This window comes from Zosterops lateralis, assembly GCF_965231275.1.
Source record: "Zosterops lateralis genome assembly, chromosome: 1".
Taxonomy (NCBI): Eukaryota; Metazoa; Chordata; class Aves; order Passeriformes; family Zosteropidae; genus Zosterops; species Zosterops lateralis.
In genome coordinates, this window is record NC_139762.1 from 43,729,843 (window position 1) to 43,742,875 (window position 13,033).

The window sequence follows — 13,033 nt, forward strand, 5'->3', positions numbered from 1 at the left end:
ACAGGCTCTAACAGAAAAAGAATCAGGAAGGCTTTGGAGTAGCACAGAAAAGGTTCTCAGGTTGGGATGGGAAAATGCCAATAGTGAAACCCTTCAAATGCATTAGGTTATCATTTGTAAAATGGCTAGCTGTGCTGTGCAAGCCAGACTCTTCACTAAATTAAGGTTTGATTGCTTTAATAGCACATCAGTTCCTCTCATAAAGAGCAGAGCTCTCCTCTTTCCCATGTCAGTATTTCTTTAGGAACAGGATGGTGGTTCCTAGCCTTTGATCCTGGATTGCAGCCAGAGCAACACCCTAGTGACTCAGGATTCTCCCTCAGGGCAGTCCACAGACCTGCAAGTCCTTCCCCCACCCCTGGATAAAATGAAATTGAATGTGATGCTCACTAGTTCACATTGCACACTGGAGTGTAGCGAAATCTGTCCTGGCAATACTTCTCGAGCTATTGCTACCTGCACAGTGAAGGTGAGGGCACGGCTGAGTGCACTCAGCCATACCGAGGGGGAGGAGGAACTCGGTGGAGTCCTCTGCAGGTGGCCCAATGACTGCAGTGCTCTATTTCCTCACACCGTGGGAGTGGTCTGCAAAGAGCAGAGTGATCCAGAGTCCCAGAGAACACACTTTTCTTTCTAACAGATCTTCATAGAGCTCATCCTTAAACTCTTTCATATTTTCTTCTTCCAAAGCACAGAAATGAAAATGAGAGAGGAGCCTTCCTGTAGAGCAGCTCCCAGTTCTGTTTGCTTTATATTTTTTTACAGTTTTGGGGAGAGCTTCAGCACTTTTTTCTTCTTCCCCCTCGTTCCCTGGAAGAGGGAAAAATTACCAAAAGAGGCCTAAACTCTCTTGAGTAGTCCATAAAATACGATTTATGGTGGAGCTGTAAACCTGATGTTTAAATGGTTCCTCTCTTGTTTTATTTTCCACAGGTCTTTGCCCTCACCATGTCAAAGAGTGTTAATGATGTGTTCCCTCTCCATTGCATTCCCCACCTGTCATCCTGCTAGGATCTAACTACAGAATGAACATAGCAGCCGTGTTCAATGCCCTGCTCGTGTCCATCCTCGCTGCCGTGCTGTGGAAATACATCAGACTGTGCGATCATGCCGCCACGGTGGAGGAGGAGCTGGTCCTCATGCGCCAGGCTCAGGAACTTTCTGAGGCTCAGATTGACTACCACGCAGCTCTGCAGGCCCTGGTGGAGAACGGTACCAAGATGGTGTGCACTGGCAGGATGCACACCGACCGCATCTGCCGCTTTGAGTCCCTCTGCTACTCTACCGAGGCTGAGGAGTTTGTCTACTTTCACAGCAACTCCTCCGTCATGCTGCCCAACCTCGGCTCCCGGAGGTTCCAGCCGGCTCTGCTCGACCTTTCCTCTGTGGAAGATCACAACACCCAGTACTTCAACTTTGTGGAGCTGCCAGCTGCTGCACTGAAATTTATGCCAAAGCCGGTCTTCGTGCCTGATGTGGCGCTGATTGCCAACAGGTTCAACCCAGATAACCTGATGCACGTCTTTCATGATGACCTCCTCCCCATCTATTACACCATGCAGCAGTTCTCTGACTTAGATCTGGAGGCACGACTCTTCTTCATGGAAGGGTGGAGTGAAGGTGTTCACTTTGACCTCTACAAGTTACTGAGTAACAAGCAGCCGCTCCTCAGGGAGGAGCTTAAAACCCTGGGCAGGCTCCTCTGCTTCACCAAGTCCTATGTGGGACTATCCAAAATCACCACCTGGTACCAGTACGGATTTGTCCAGCCACAGGGGCCAAAGGCTAACATCTTGGTTTCTGGTAATGAGATCAGGCAGTTCACCAAATTCATGATGCAGAAACTGAACATCAGCTTGGAGGAAAGCTCCAATGAGGAGTACATCATAGTGTTCAGTCGGACAATCAACAGACTTATCCTAAATGAGGCAGAACTAATCCTGGCTCTTGCTCAGGAGTTTCAGATGAAAACCATTTCCGTCTCTCTGGAGGAGCATTCATTTTCTGACATCGTCCGGTTGATCAGCAATGCGTCCATGCTGGTCAGCATGCACGGGGCCCAATTAGTCATGTCGCTCTTCCTGCCAAGAGGGGCCACCGTGGTGGAGCTCTTCCCATATGCTATCAACCCCGAGCACTACACCCCTTACAAAACCCTGGCAACCCTTCCTGGCATGGACCTGCAGTACATTGCCTGGCAGAACACGGACAGGGAAGACACCGTCACCTACCCGGACAGACCTTGGGATCAGGGTGGGATTGCTCATCTGGACAAAGCTGAGCAGGAGCGCATCATTAAGAGCACGGAGGTGCCGCGGCACCTCTGCTGCCGCAACCCAGAGTGGCTGTTCCGTGCCTACCAGGACACAAAGGTGAACATCCCATCTCTCATACAAGTGATTAGGCAGACTGTGAAGTCTAAGCCCGGACCCAAGAAGCAGAAGTGGTCTGGTAGCCTCTACCCTGGCAAAGTGAGGGATGCCAAGTGTCAGGCCTCTGTCCAGGGCACGAGTGAAGCTAAACTTGCTGTGTCCTGGCAGATCCCCTGGAATTTGAGGTATCTCAAGGTCAGAGAAGTAAAATACGAAGTGTGGATACAAGAGCAAGGGGAAAACACTTACATGCCTTATATATTGTCTCATCAGAATCACACCTTCTCAGAAAACATTAAGCCCTTCACGATATACCTGGTGTGGATACGCTGCATCTTCAACAAGAATCTCCTGGGACCTTTTGCAGATGTGCTCTTGTGTAGTACATAACCTGCTGCACTACCTGTACAGCTCTAACCTGCTCTCCACTCCATCTGTGGTTTAAAACTTCTCGTCTTGTAGTTTGTAGAGGGCTGAAGAAGACTAGACTGTACCAGTGCCTAAGTGTCCATTTTATTGCATTCCACATGTATCCTTTCAATTGTATTTATTTCCAGTGAGTGTTTGGAAAAAAAAAAAAAAAAAAAAAAAAAAAAAGAAAAACCTCTGGATTCGTCAGAGTAACTTCCAGAGGTTACTTGCTGAATACATGTAATTGAAAACAGAATGGAAGTGAATTGTGTGTACCTTGGTCGTGATTTAAATTTGTTTCTATTGTGTGGTGGCTATTTAAGCACAACATTAAAGCGCAGTTAATTCCATGGCTAAGTCGGCAATTCTCATCAGCTTTTTCATTGTAAGTTATATTTTTCAGTAACTCTTGACTGTAACTTTAAGTTCAAGATTTTGTATGAGAGCCTTCATTAAACTGCTGTAAATCTCCTCAAGACTTTTCTGCATTTTATTATTTGTCAAAAGCATTACTGTGATAGATTTGTCCATTGCTGTCATAAAATGTGCATCTGTAGCTTCTTATCTTTATATTTTGACTGAAGAGAATGACTACAGACTACAGCTTCATGTTTAAAATCAGATTTTACTGCACCCCTATTGCAAAAGGTTGTAGTAACAGATAAGAGGTAGAAGGGATGGAGTGGATAAAATAATTTACTGTGTTTTAGGAGTTTTCATTTTGTGAGTTACGTGCAAATGTGTGAGAAAGGAGTGGGGTGATTTGGGAGAGCTGATGGGGAAGAGATTGCATTTACAGCAATCTGCTCAAGAAAATCCTTTTTTTGGTGTTTGATCAGAATAATCTGTTGATAATAGCTACTAACAGGTACATGTTTTGCTAGGGAATAGGCAGGTGGTGGCAAAGGGAAGCTTTCCTGGATGCTGGTGGAAGGAAGCAGAGTCAGGCAGGAAACAGGTGGGTGTTCCAGGGCATTGGGCTGTCCAGAGCATGTGGCAGGGATCAGGCTGATGACACTCACACCTCTGTTACTCCAGTGGAGGGAGTAGTTTAGTCTAGACTTAAATTCATTTTCCCTAAGATCAGATCTGGCTTCATTGCCAGGGTAACGCCCTGACTACTTTGGACCTGATCCTGCTCAGATCTGCTTTAGCTGGAGACCCTAAATGGCACTGTCTTTGAAAAATGGCTCTGAGTCACAAGTGCAGCTCATGGGGAGAAGGAAAGGGGCAGGAGTGAGAGAGGTTTCCCTCATAGATATTAGCATCCTCTGTAGTTTATAACCAGTGTTGAAGCAAAATGAAAAGTGCTTTCTTTTCCTCTCCCTCCCAGTCCACACCTTCCTCCCAGGGTCTGGATGGATATTTGAAGAGTAGGATAAATGTCTTGCTTTCTGGGCTGATAGATGAGCATCTCATGGCAGGATTATAAATACAAGTTCTAAGGAGAGGGGGAGTACAAATGGCTGTACAAATTTGGACAAGAAACAGAAGGATTGAAAAATGAGCAAAACACCACAGCACAACATTGGACCTTCAGGCGAGTGCTGCTTCTGTATATTCATTTTCATTATGTCTTGCTTTGTTTTCAAACGTATTTATGATTTAAAGGAGGGGAAGAAACAGAACATTAGTCCCAAAGTCTGCATTTGCTTTGCAATTGTAACCTTGCCAACTAATGGTTTTTGCCTTGATATTTTAAAGGGGCACAGGAACATTCCTATTGTTATTTTCTTATGACAAAATGGGCTTCTTGCTGAAGTGAGTATTCGAACTGTGCCCCACAGTCTCCATGTAGCTGCTGCATATTCCAGGCCATATATGTCAGAGTTGAGGTGAGAAAAGCTTCCTCAAAGATGACAGTGAAAGCAAGCACTTCAGGGGAGCCTCCAGGACCTGTGGCTCCCCAGGAACTCACTGTCTGATGAGCTCCTGCTCACAGAAGGGTTTGCAGCAGTCCTGCAGCCCCACATCCATTCAAGCTGAAGGTAGCCCTGTGGCCAGTGGCCATCCTGCTGGCTGTTGCAAAGGTGCTATTGTTGGTGTCCTATTTGGTAGTGAATGTATCTTCAGACATCTGAAATTTAGTCAGCATTCATTTTGTATCAGTTCTTAAAAATAATTTTCTTTGAGTGTGTGAACCGCCTGTGTTCGCTTAACCATTGTTCATCCTCAGCAGGATATTGATCTGCTTGTTGCCTTCCTGCCTGCTTTTCTCCATGCCTTTTGTAGTAGTCCTTTGCCTGTAATTTTTAGATCATCCCATTTCACTTAAAATTAGTTCCATATGATTGCAGATTTTATAACATTTGCAGATTGGTTACAGCACATTAACTATTTTCTTGTATATCCTAATGACTAATCAACAAAATTGGCTACAGAGCAATGAAGTATCATATATGTGGATTTCTGTGCTCTTAACTCTGGTGTGAAGCAGTCTCTCGTGTTCAGAGAGAGAGTAGTTTTTTCCAGAAGATAATCAAATGTGCTTTCCAAAAATGTGCATTCAGGTTCTGTCTTCCTCATCAGTGCTATGAGTACTTTATGAGGTGGAAAAAAAGAAGGCTTTTTTCCTTTTCAGATTCTGAGATAGCTGAACACTGAAGCTGTGCTGGTGATGTTGCCATTTGTCTCCAACACCTGTCCAGTGTAAAGTGTCTATGCTGGCACCTCGCTGCTATACCTGAATTTCTCCTCTGCCAGAGCACACAACAGTGAGAGCTCCTGGTGCAGCCTGTAGTTGTCACAAATTGGGCACAGTAATTTTCTGCTGATTTATACTACCTCAAGAACTGCTCTGGAGTGCTGGCATCTTTCCATAGTAAATTTTCTTTCTTTTAATAACTTTGCCATCAGTGCTTTGCAGGCCCATTCCATTTCTCAGCCCCAGACCTCCCCTGTCCCGTGGGCTCTTTGTTTCCCTTGCTTCTCTCTGTCAGTGCCACTTCTTGATGGATCAGAAGGAATGTTTGCCTGGCATCATTTAAAGTTCTGTCCTATAGTGAATGCAGACTCTGTGCACAGGGGCTGAGGCTGCATCTCTCACGTGTGCAGGAAGGCAGGCACTGGAGCTGGATTAGTCTGTTTCTAGGAGAGCGTTTTCATTGGATGAGCTTATGGGGCTCCTTTTGACAAGTTGCTTTGTGCAAGAGACTTGGAAGTTCTATCACTGCATCATTTGTTTCTGTTCCCAAAGGAAATACATTACACTCTCTGGTGCTATCTGTCCACGCTGTCCTGGAAGAAGAGAAGTAGCTGGGATTAAATCCAGAACCCTTTTGGGGCAGTGCAGGGTGCTGGTCTTGAACTCACTGCTGCTGAGCTTGTCCGCGCTTGCAGAGATTGATCAGCCAGGAGGATTTCCTCTGGCTGCAATTTCACATCTCCTTCTAAATACCCAAGAGCAAGGACCAGCCAGTGGTTGTGGGAGGACTCTTACTGACATGTGTGAGGATGAAGAGGAACTGAATGGAGGTGTTGGAGCAGGAGCTGCAGGTTGATGCTAATACCTCCATGGGTGGTAGAGGCAGGCAGTGATGGGCTAATTGCAGCCCAGGCTGGTAACCCAGGGTGGGTCTTACAGCTCCAGAAGGTGACTGGAGATAGTTAATCAAAATACTTGGGTCTGCAGGGTTCAAATAGAGATGTTTCTGTCTTCTTCCTCTTCCCTCTCCTGATTCTTTTTTGACAGATCCTTTTCTTAAGGAAATTACAACTCTTAAGAGCAGTAACTCGGGAGCCTTTGTTAAGTACCCTTTTTGGCTTTATCACCTCAATCTCTAAGAGCTAAATACATTACTCAAGGTAAATGTGTGACAGGATTATTCATTATATTGATTTTTAAAATTTTTATTCTTTCTTGTATTTCAAGCCACTTTTTTTGCCTCCATCTCTTAGGGCTTTCTTTGCATATCCAGCACTCTGGGATTTGTGGATGCCCCTTGTCCCAAGACACCAACACCTCACAGGACCCAGATTAAGTGAAGACAGGACATTATTCATTTCAACACCCTGTAGGCTGTTGGTGCAGATGGCTCTGAGGCAGAGGCCCATTTACTGCAGGTGGACTGGCAAGGGCCCTGATATGAGCCTTTAGCCTCCTCAGGGCAGGAGCTGATCCAAGTCCACAGCAGGAATGTTGTTGCTCTCTGGGTGAAAGGAACTCTATAAGCACACTATCATTTAATTTGCATTGAACAAAATAGTGACTTCAGCATCTTTGTTCCTGTATTTCTTCTGCTGAGCTGTATAAATAGACTTATTTCTATAATATTTTTGCTTCTGGTGTCTATGCTGGTGTAAGGCAGCATAGGTTTAGTGGATAAAAGAGCACTTAATTTTTCCCTGCTGGACTTGGGGTAGGCATACTCTTGGAATGGCTTTCAATGTGATGACTGACAGTCCATCTGTGCTGTGGGTGGTATGAGAAGCATCACCATCTGCACGTGTGTGAGGCACATCACCGTCCTTATGTAAGTGAAGTCACCTCCCCCAGCATGTCCCTCCCGAGGGGCTTTCAGCCAAACCCTCTGCTAGCATAGGGCTGGCTGCAACATAGAGAGCCGTGGTGAATTTACACTGATCGAGGGCCTAGCCCTGCTTGTCACCTTCTCAAGTCATCCCTTCAGAACATGCTGATTACTAAATTAATTGCTGGCACATTCAAACAGATGCATGGAATAGCCTCCTGTTTGCTCGAAATAACTTGGCAGCGATTGCCACCTTTAAATGCCGCTTAGTCCTGCCACTTCCAAATGTCTTGCCTTTAAAATTTAATTGAGTTTCCCTTGGTTGGGTGTGTATTCAAACAGCTCGCTCCAATTGCCTGATTTACCTTCTGGGTTAGCCGTGTCCCTGTATGCATAATGTAGCACTCACTGAGAGATCCACTCAGGGTAACATCTCTGTTTCATGCCCTGGAGACTCCCTGCTCCTTTGGCCCTCCTTGCTTTAATATTATCCTGGACTCTAGCAATAGCCAGCCAGCCTGTGGCTAAGGTGGATGGAGGTGGGACAGTCTGCAGGCACTCCATCCCCAGCAGCGATGTTGTTTTCCCGCTGTGGGTTTCCAGCAGTATTATCCTGTGGATGTTCTTAGTGGTGTGATGTTTCTGTGATGAGTCAATTCCTCCTGCTTCTTCAGTCTGCCTGGCAAAAACCTGCCAGGTCCCTGTTGCTATCCATGAATAGGTGATGGAGCAGCAGATGCTGTGTGGGCTCCAATGGATCTCCTGCTTTGGGGTGATTTCACCCATGCTGTTTGTACAAGTCCTCATCCCAATCCTGCTCCTCTGTTTCAAGATTTATATCATTCTCTATTAGTTTGTCCTTTTTGTTTGCTCTTCTCCAGATTCTATCTTCTGTTTTGCCATTAGAAGATGAAAAATTTGAGCTGGACTTTAGGCAGAGAGGAGCAGGGGAAGAGCTCCATGAGAAGATACCTGTATCTCCAGCTGTGGCCAGGAAGCCCCTGACAGCAGCGCTTCTGCAGGACAATGGAAGATGAGTGCTGCCCTCCATATGTAATGAATTTTTTTTTAATTTCCTTCTGACAGAGAAAGGTGGTTTCCTCCACACATGAATACTTTTCAGTTTCAGAGCCAGACAGCTGTGAAAAATCTCTTTCCTTTCTTCTTCCTCCAAATTCTCAGGATGGTGATGGTGCTTCAGAGGAGCAATTTGAAATGTCTTTTGCTTAAGGGGAAGAATTTCTTAATGCCTTTGCTTAAGGGGATTCAGGTGTCTGGGAGAGAGGGCTTCAGATGCTTTGGATTCTTGTTCTTTTCCCACCTCTCACTTGCTAGATTTTGGGCAGGAGGTGACTCTGTAGGACATCCTCTGGTTAATGCTGATCCCTGGAAGATGCTGTGTCCTTGGAGAAAGGTGACAAAGAGACATTGCTGCTGCAGCTCCAAAGGGTCAAACACCAGTCACATGTCCCAGCTGCTCCTGTGAGAAACATTTCGTTTCTCTGACAACTTTTCCTTCCTCCACAAAAAAACCCCGAACAAATAAAACCAAACCAAGCAAAACAAAAGAACCAAACTCTATTGGGAAGAATTTTTGATGAAATACCTAAATTCCAGAGCTATCTTTCCACTCAAAACTGGTTTTGAAACAATTTTCAACAACTCATTAGGGTCTGGGGAGGGCGGTTCTGATTAAACAGTGGTTTATTTATACCATTTTCCTTTTTCCAGGCTAGAGGAAGGGATGGGAAATTGGTGGGGCTGACCTGATAGTGCCTGTCTGCAGTGCAGAATTTTCAGTGGAAGTCTCAGGGCAGCCTTTTTCTCTCAAAACTGTGCTGTAAAGCTGATAGGCAGAAAGAAAACTACCAAAGAGCAATTAGCTTCATTCTCTATATTGCACATTTCCCTTCTAGGTGTCATCACCTTTCTGAGCAAGTACCTAATTTGAGCATTCTCAGAAAAAAAACCCGTATTTCTTACAGGCGAGGTTTGGGAAATCTCTGACCAGCAGAGTACACTTACCACAGCAGTGCTGTGGGGAAGGGTGGCAGGTATGTAACCCCAGGCTGTGATGGACACAGCTGCTGATGTGGTTTGTCCCAGGGTGAGCACCGCTGCCCTTACCCTGCTCCTGCTGAGTTAATCCTTATCCCATAAAAAGCAAGAGCATATTGGTGGCCAGTTTGATGCGTCCTCACCAGTAGCTCAGGTGAGGGCCACCTACAAGAGCATCACACACAAGTAAGCTGCACAGTTCTAGGCAAGGATTTTGGCTCTGCTTTCTCAGTTCTGTTTCAAAACAGTAACATTTCAGGGGGAAAAGAGACCCACAAAATGACCCATGTGGAGCAGTAGTGCACCTTGGTTTGTGCTACTCAAGGCCAGACAAGCCATTTATCTGGAAACCCTTTCTGGAATTAGAGTGTCTTACAGCCAATCTCACATAATCTGTAGGAAAATCAGATCACCATTAGGTGATCAACAACTTCAGGAGCAAGCAAACATGCCTGAACACAGCCAGGTGCAGTCAGTGCATCCAGCTGTAGCTGTGTGGAGCTTTTCCCTTTTTATCCCTGTTCTAGTCTGATAGTTTTTTCCATACTCTTTGCTGTTATTTAAACAACCACACGAGTTGCAGTGGAATAAACAAAAATCAGACCCTTGAATGTCATTGCTTCCCAAGAAAGAGACCAATGTGGAGCTCTATGAAACATGTGTGCAGTGCTGCAGGCACAGACACCTTTGCTGGGGCTCTGCTGTAGTGGGGGGTTCCAGCCACCCGCACTGCCTTGGGATCCTACTTCCCTTTGCATGGATGCACAGCAGGAGGGGAAATCTGACAGTGACTGTAAAAGGGATCTGTTTATTGTTTAACTCTGAAGCTGCCTGGCTCATAGGGGAACCTCTGTTTCTTTCCATGAAATCTAAACAGATTGGAAATGCATGTTTTTAGGCTGAAGTGTTTTGAAACACTTTAAAAATGTAAAACTATCCATAAATGCCAACTAATTGCAAATCTACAGCTTGAAGCAGAGGCAACAAGAAGCATAACCCAGTGTAATACATTTTAATAGGTTTTGTCCATTTTCATTTAAAGCATTTAAATAACCACACTGGTACCTCTATGCCCACCTGATGTGCACCTGCTGCTACCCCAGCCCAGCTCTCCAGCTGGCAAGAGCTCCAGATATTTCAGACCTTGATGTACAGCATTTCTCTCAACATCCTGCCTACTGGAAGCCGTGGTCCTACAGCACACCAAGTCATGAAGCTTGGAACTGCTTCACTGAGCTTGATTTAGTTGCTTGAGACCAGGCATCCCCAAGACCAAGTTGCCATTGTTCACTTGGAGGTGTGGCTCGGGGTAAATAATTTCCCAGTTCAGCTAAGAAGGCAGCTCAAACTCTGCCAGAGTGAGATCCCACATGTGATGGCAGGGCTTCAAAACAAAAATAATGCTGACAGCGGGCTCATCCTGTTTTCCCATTATCCAAGCTGCATCCGTGGTGACACCAGGGTGATGCTCCAGGGCCAAGACTGGGAAAGAGCAGGGGGTTGGCACATAGTGGTGGTTTTCATCTGGTGGCCCCTGCCAAGCCCCCCAGGTCTCCTTGTCTCTGAGCTGTGGGCCATTTTCTCCTCAGTTAACTCAGTTTGACAGTTCCAGCTGGTCCCAAGCCATCGTAATTAATGCCACATGTTTCCTGTTTCTCTCTGGCTTTCCAACACGTGCCCAGGCTCCTGCCAGCTCTCATCAGCCATTCCCCTGGTGCCAGCAGAGTAGCAGCAAGCCAGGGAAAGGACTAAGTGGGCTTGCACCAGTGGTGCAAGGCCAGGCTTTGCCAGGTCTGGATGGGACTGGTGCGTCACCTCCCACTTCAGAATTTACTCTTGGACTCTTTGCAAAAGTGGGATTAAAGCCTCTCTGCATTTGGTGGCAGTTTCCCTGTCCTCTTCCACTGTTTCCTGGCCAAGTCAAAGGACTGTGGAGAACTTGTGGGTGTGTTGGCCTTGCTCCCCATCATTTATCAGAATTGTTTCCTCCTTGAGGTGTTTCAAGCTCTCTACCCAGACAGAGGACCTCTGCCATGCAAGAAGGTTATCTCAGTGCAGACACTTATGTTCTTTATTCTCCACATTTACTTTCTTCCTCCCATCTTCAGAAACAGTGCAATGAATAAAAAAAGACACCTGATTAAGGGTTTCATTTGAGAGGACTGTAAAAAAACTTGCGGAGTAGAACATTTTACTCTGTTTTGCTAAAATGGAGATAAAAGTCTATCCAAACTCATTCCACGCCTGCACCTGAGAACTACTCGAGGACTTCTCTGCAGGCATTCAAATTATTTATGACTACCAGGTTTTAGGTGAAATATTTTGTTCCACCTGATGGCAAAAGTGAAAGGTTAAGGCCTCCAAACTGTGGCTCTTCCCAGGCACACTGCAGAAATGGACATACTCAACTCATGTTTGTCTGGAGGAGTGACATTTCAACATTGAGTTCAATACTTGGGTTTAAGGATTTCTTTGGCATCTGACTAGGATTTTATTGGGGTTAAAAGAGCTTTTGAGTGTTTAATTAGCTGTTCCTTTACCTTTGAAGAGAACATCTATTGTTTATTAGTTTAAGAGAAGTACAAGCAACACATTGAGTTCTTCTTGAATAACTTCCCCCAGTGCTCCAACACAATGGCAACTTAATCTCAGCACAGGATCCTCTCTGGAGCCGGAGAAGATTCCTAAACCATGGGAAACAACCATGTAAACCTCCATCCCCTTGGGCAGGAGAGGTCTGTGACAGAGATGGTTGCAGAGGAGCTGTGGGCACTGGTGGTGGGGTCTTGCAGAGTGTCAAATAATGTTGACTAATAGCTGAATATGTAAAAATATATATATATATATATATATGTCTGGGTCTCCTCATGGATAATTCACAAGTAGTAAATTAAACATTGTTTTGCAGGAAACATCTTGCCTTGCACTTTTTGTCACGTGTATCTTATGTTGCTACCTGGAAGCTTAGTTGTCTGCATGTGTTTGGTACCGACATCTCTATAAAATCCAAGAAAAATAACCTGTGAAGAGCCAGAGAGCTTTTAAAAGAGGAATGTTTTACAGAGGAAAAATTATGGCATTGAAAAGACATCCAGCAGATACTTCTTCTCTTGGGCTAGTTACGGTTTAAGATTATTTTTTATGGGAGTAGTGAAGTTGGACCCCAGCTATTAATCCAAACCAGAGGGAGAGTGTTCCGCTGAGAAATATTTTCCTACCTGCCAAACTTCCACAACATGTAGAAAAGCTGTTTCTCTGCTCATGCAGTTTGGTTTAGCTGTACTTTGTGTCTCAAGGGACCTATGTTTTTTTAATTTCTCAGCAGGATTTAATCTTTAAATTCTCTTCCTTTGCAGAGGAAGAAAGAAAGGAGAAATCATGGTGCTTGTGAGAGGGACCACGAGTGAAGGATCTCTTGGAGGGATATAAGACAAAGCCAGCCTTGGTGAGGGCTCCCTGGGCTCTAGTAAGGTGATGGTTCCAACAGCCTCCAGACAACACAGCCTCACCTGGAAATAGGGGTGACCCCTCCAGTCCCAGCATCCTCATAACTGAGACTGGGCTGAGCATCTGGGTCAGCAATAAGGATTTGGAGAGAAGATTAGGGAATAGCAAGACAACAGGATTTGAATGGAAATATTTGTTTCACCCAAGGATTTTCATTTCTTTGATTCACATGGAAAAGCTGCAGCAGCCTCATTAGAAACCAGCTCAAGAATTGGT

At 45.3% G+C, this 13,033-nt stretch overlaps 1 protein-coding gene across 6 annotated transcripts in view; it reads left to right on the forward strand.

The window, feature by feature from the left end:
* Positions 1-3,254, forward strand: part of POMGNT2 (protein O-linked mannose N-acetylglucosaminyltransferase 2 (beta 1,4-)) — a 30,986-nt gene extending 27,732 nt beyond the window's left edge. For all 6 annotated transcript variants that reach the window (XM_083857506.1, XM_083857507.1, XM_083857508.1 and 3 more), the window contains one exon: positions 934-3,254. In XM_083857506.1, coding sequence (XP_083713632.1) covers positions 1,026-2,762 — 1,737 coding nt within the window. In that variant the 5' untranslated portion in view covers positions 934-1,025 and the 3' untranslated portion in view covers positions 2,763-3,254. The remainder of the gene's footprint in view (positions 1-933) is intronic.
* Positions 3,255-13,033: the final 9,779 nt, after the last annotated feature.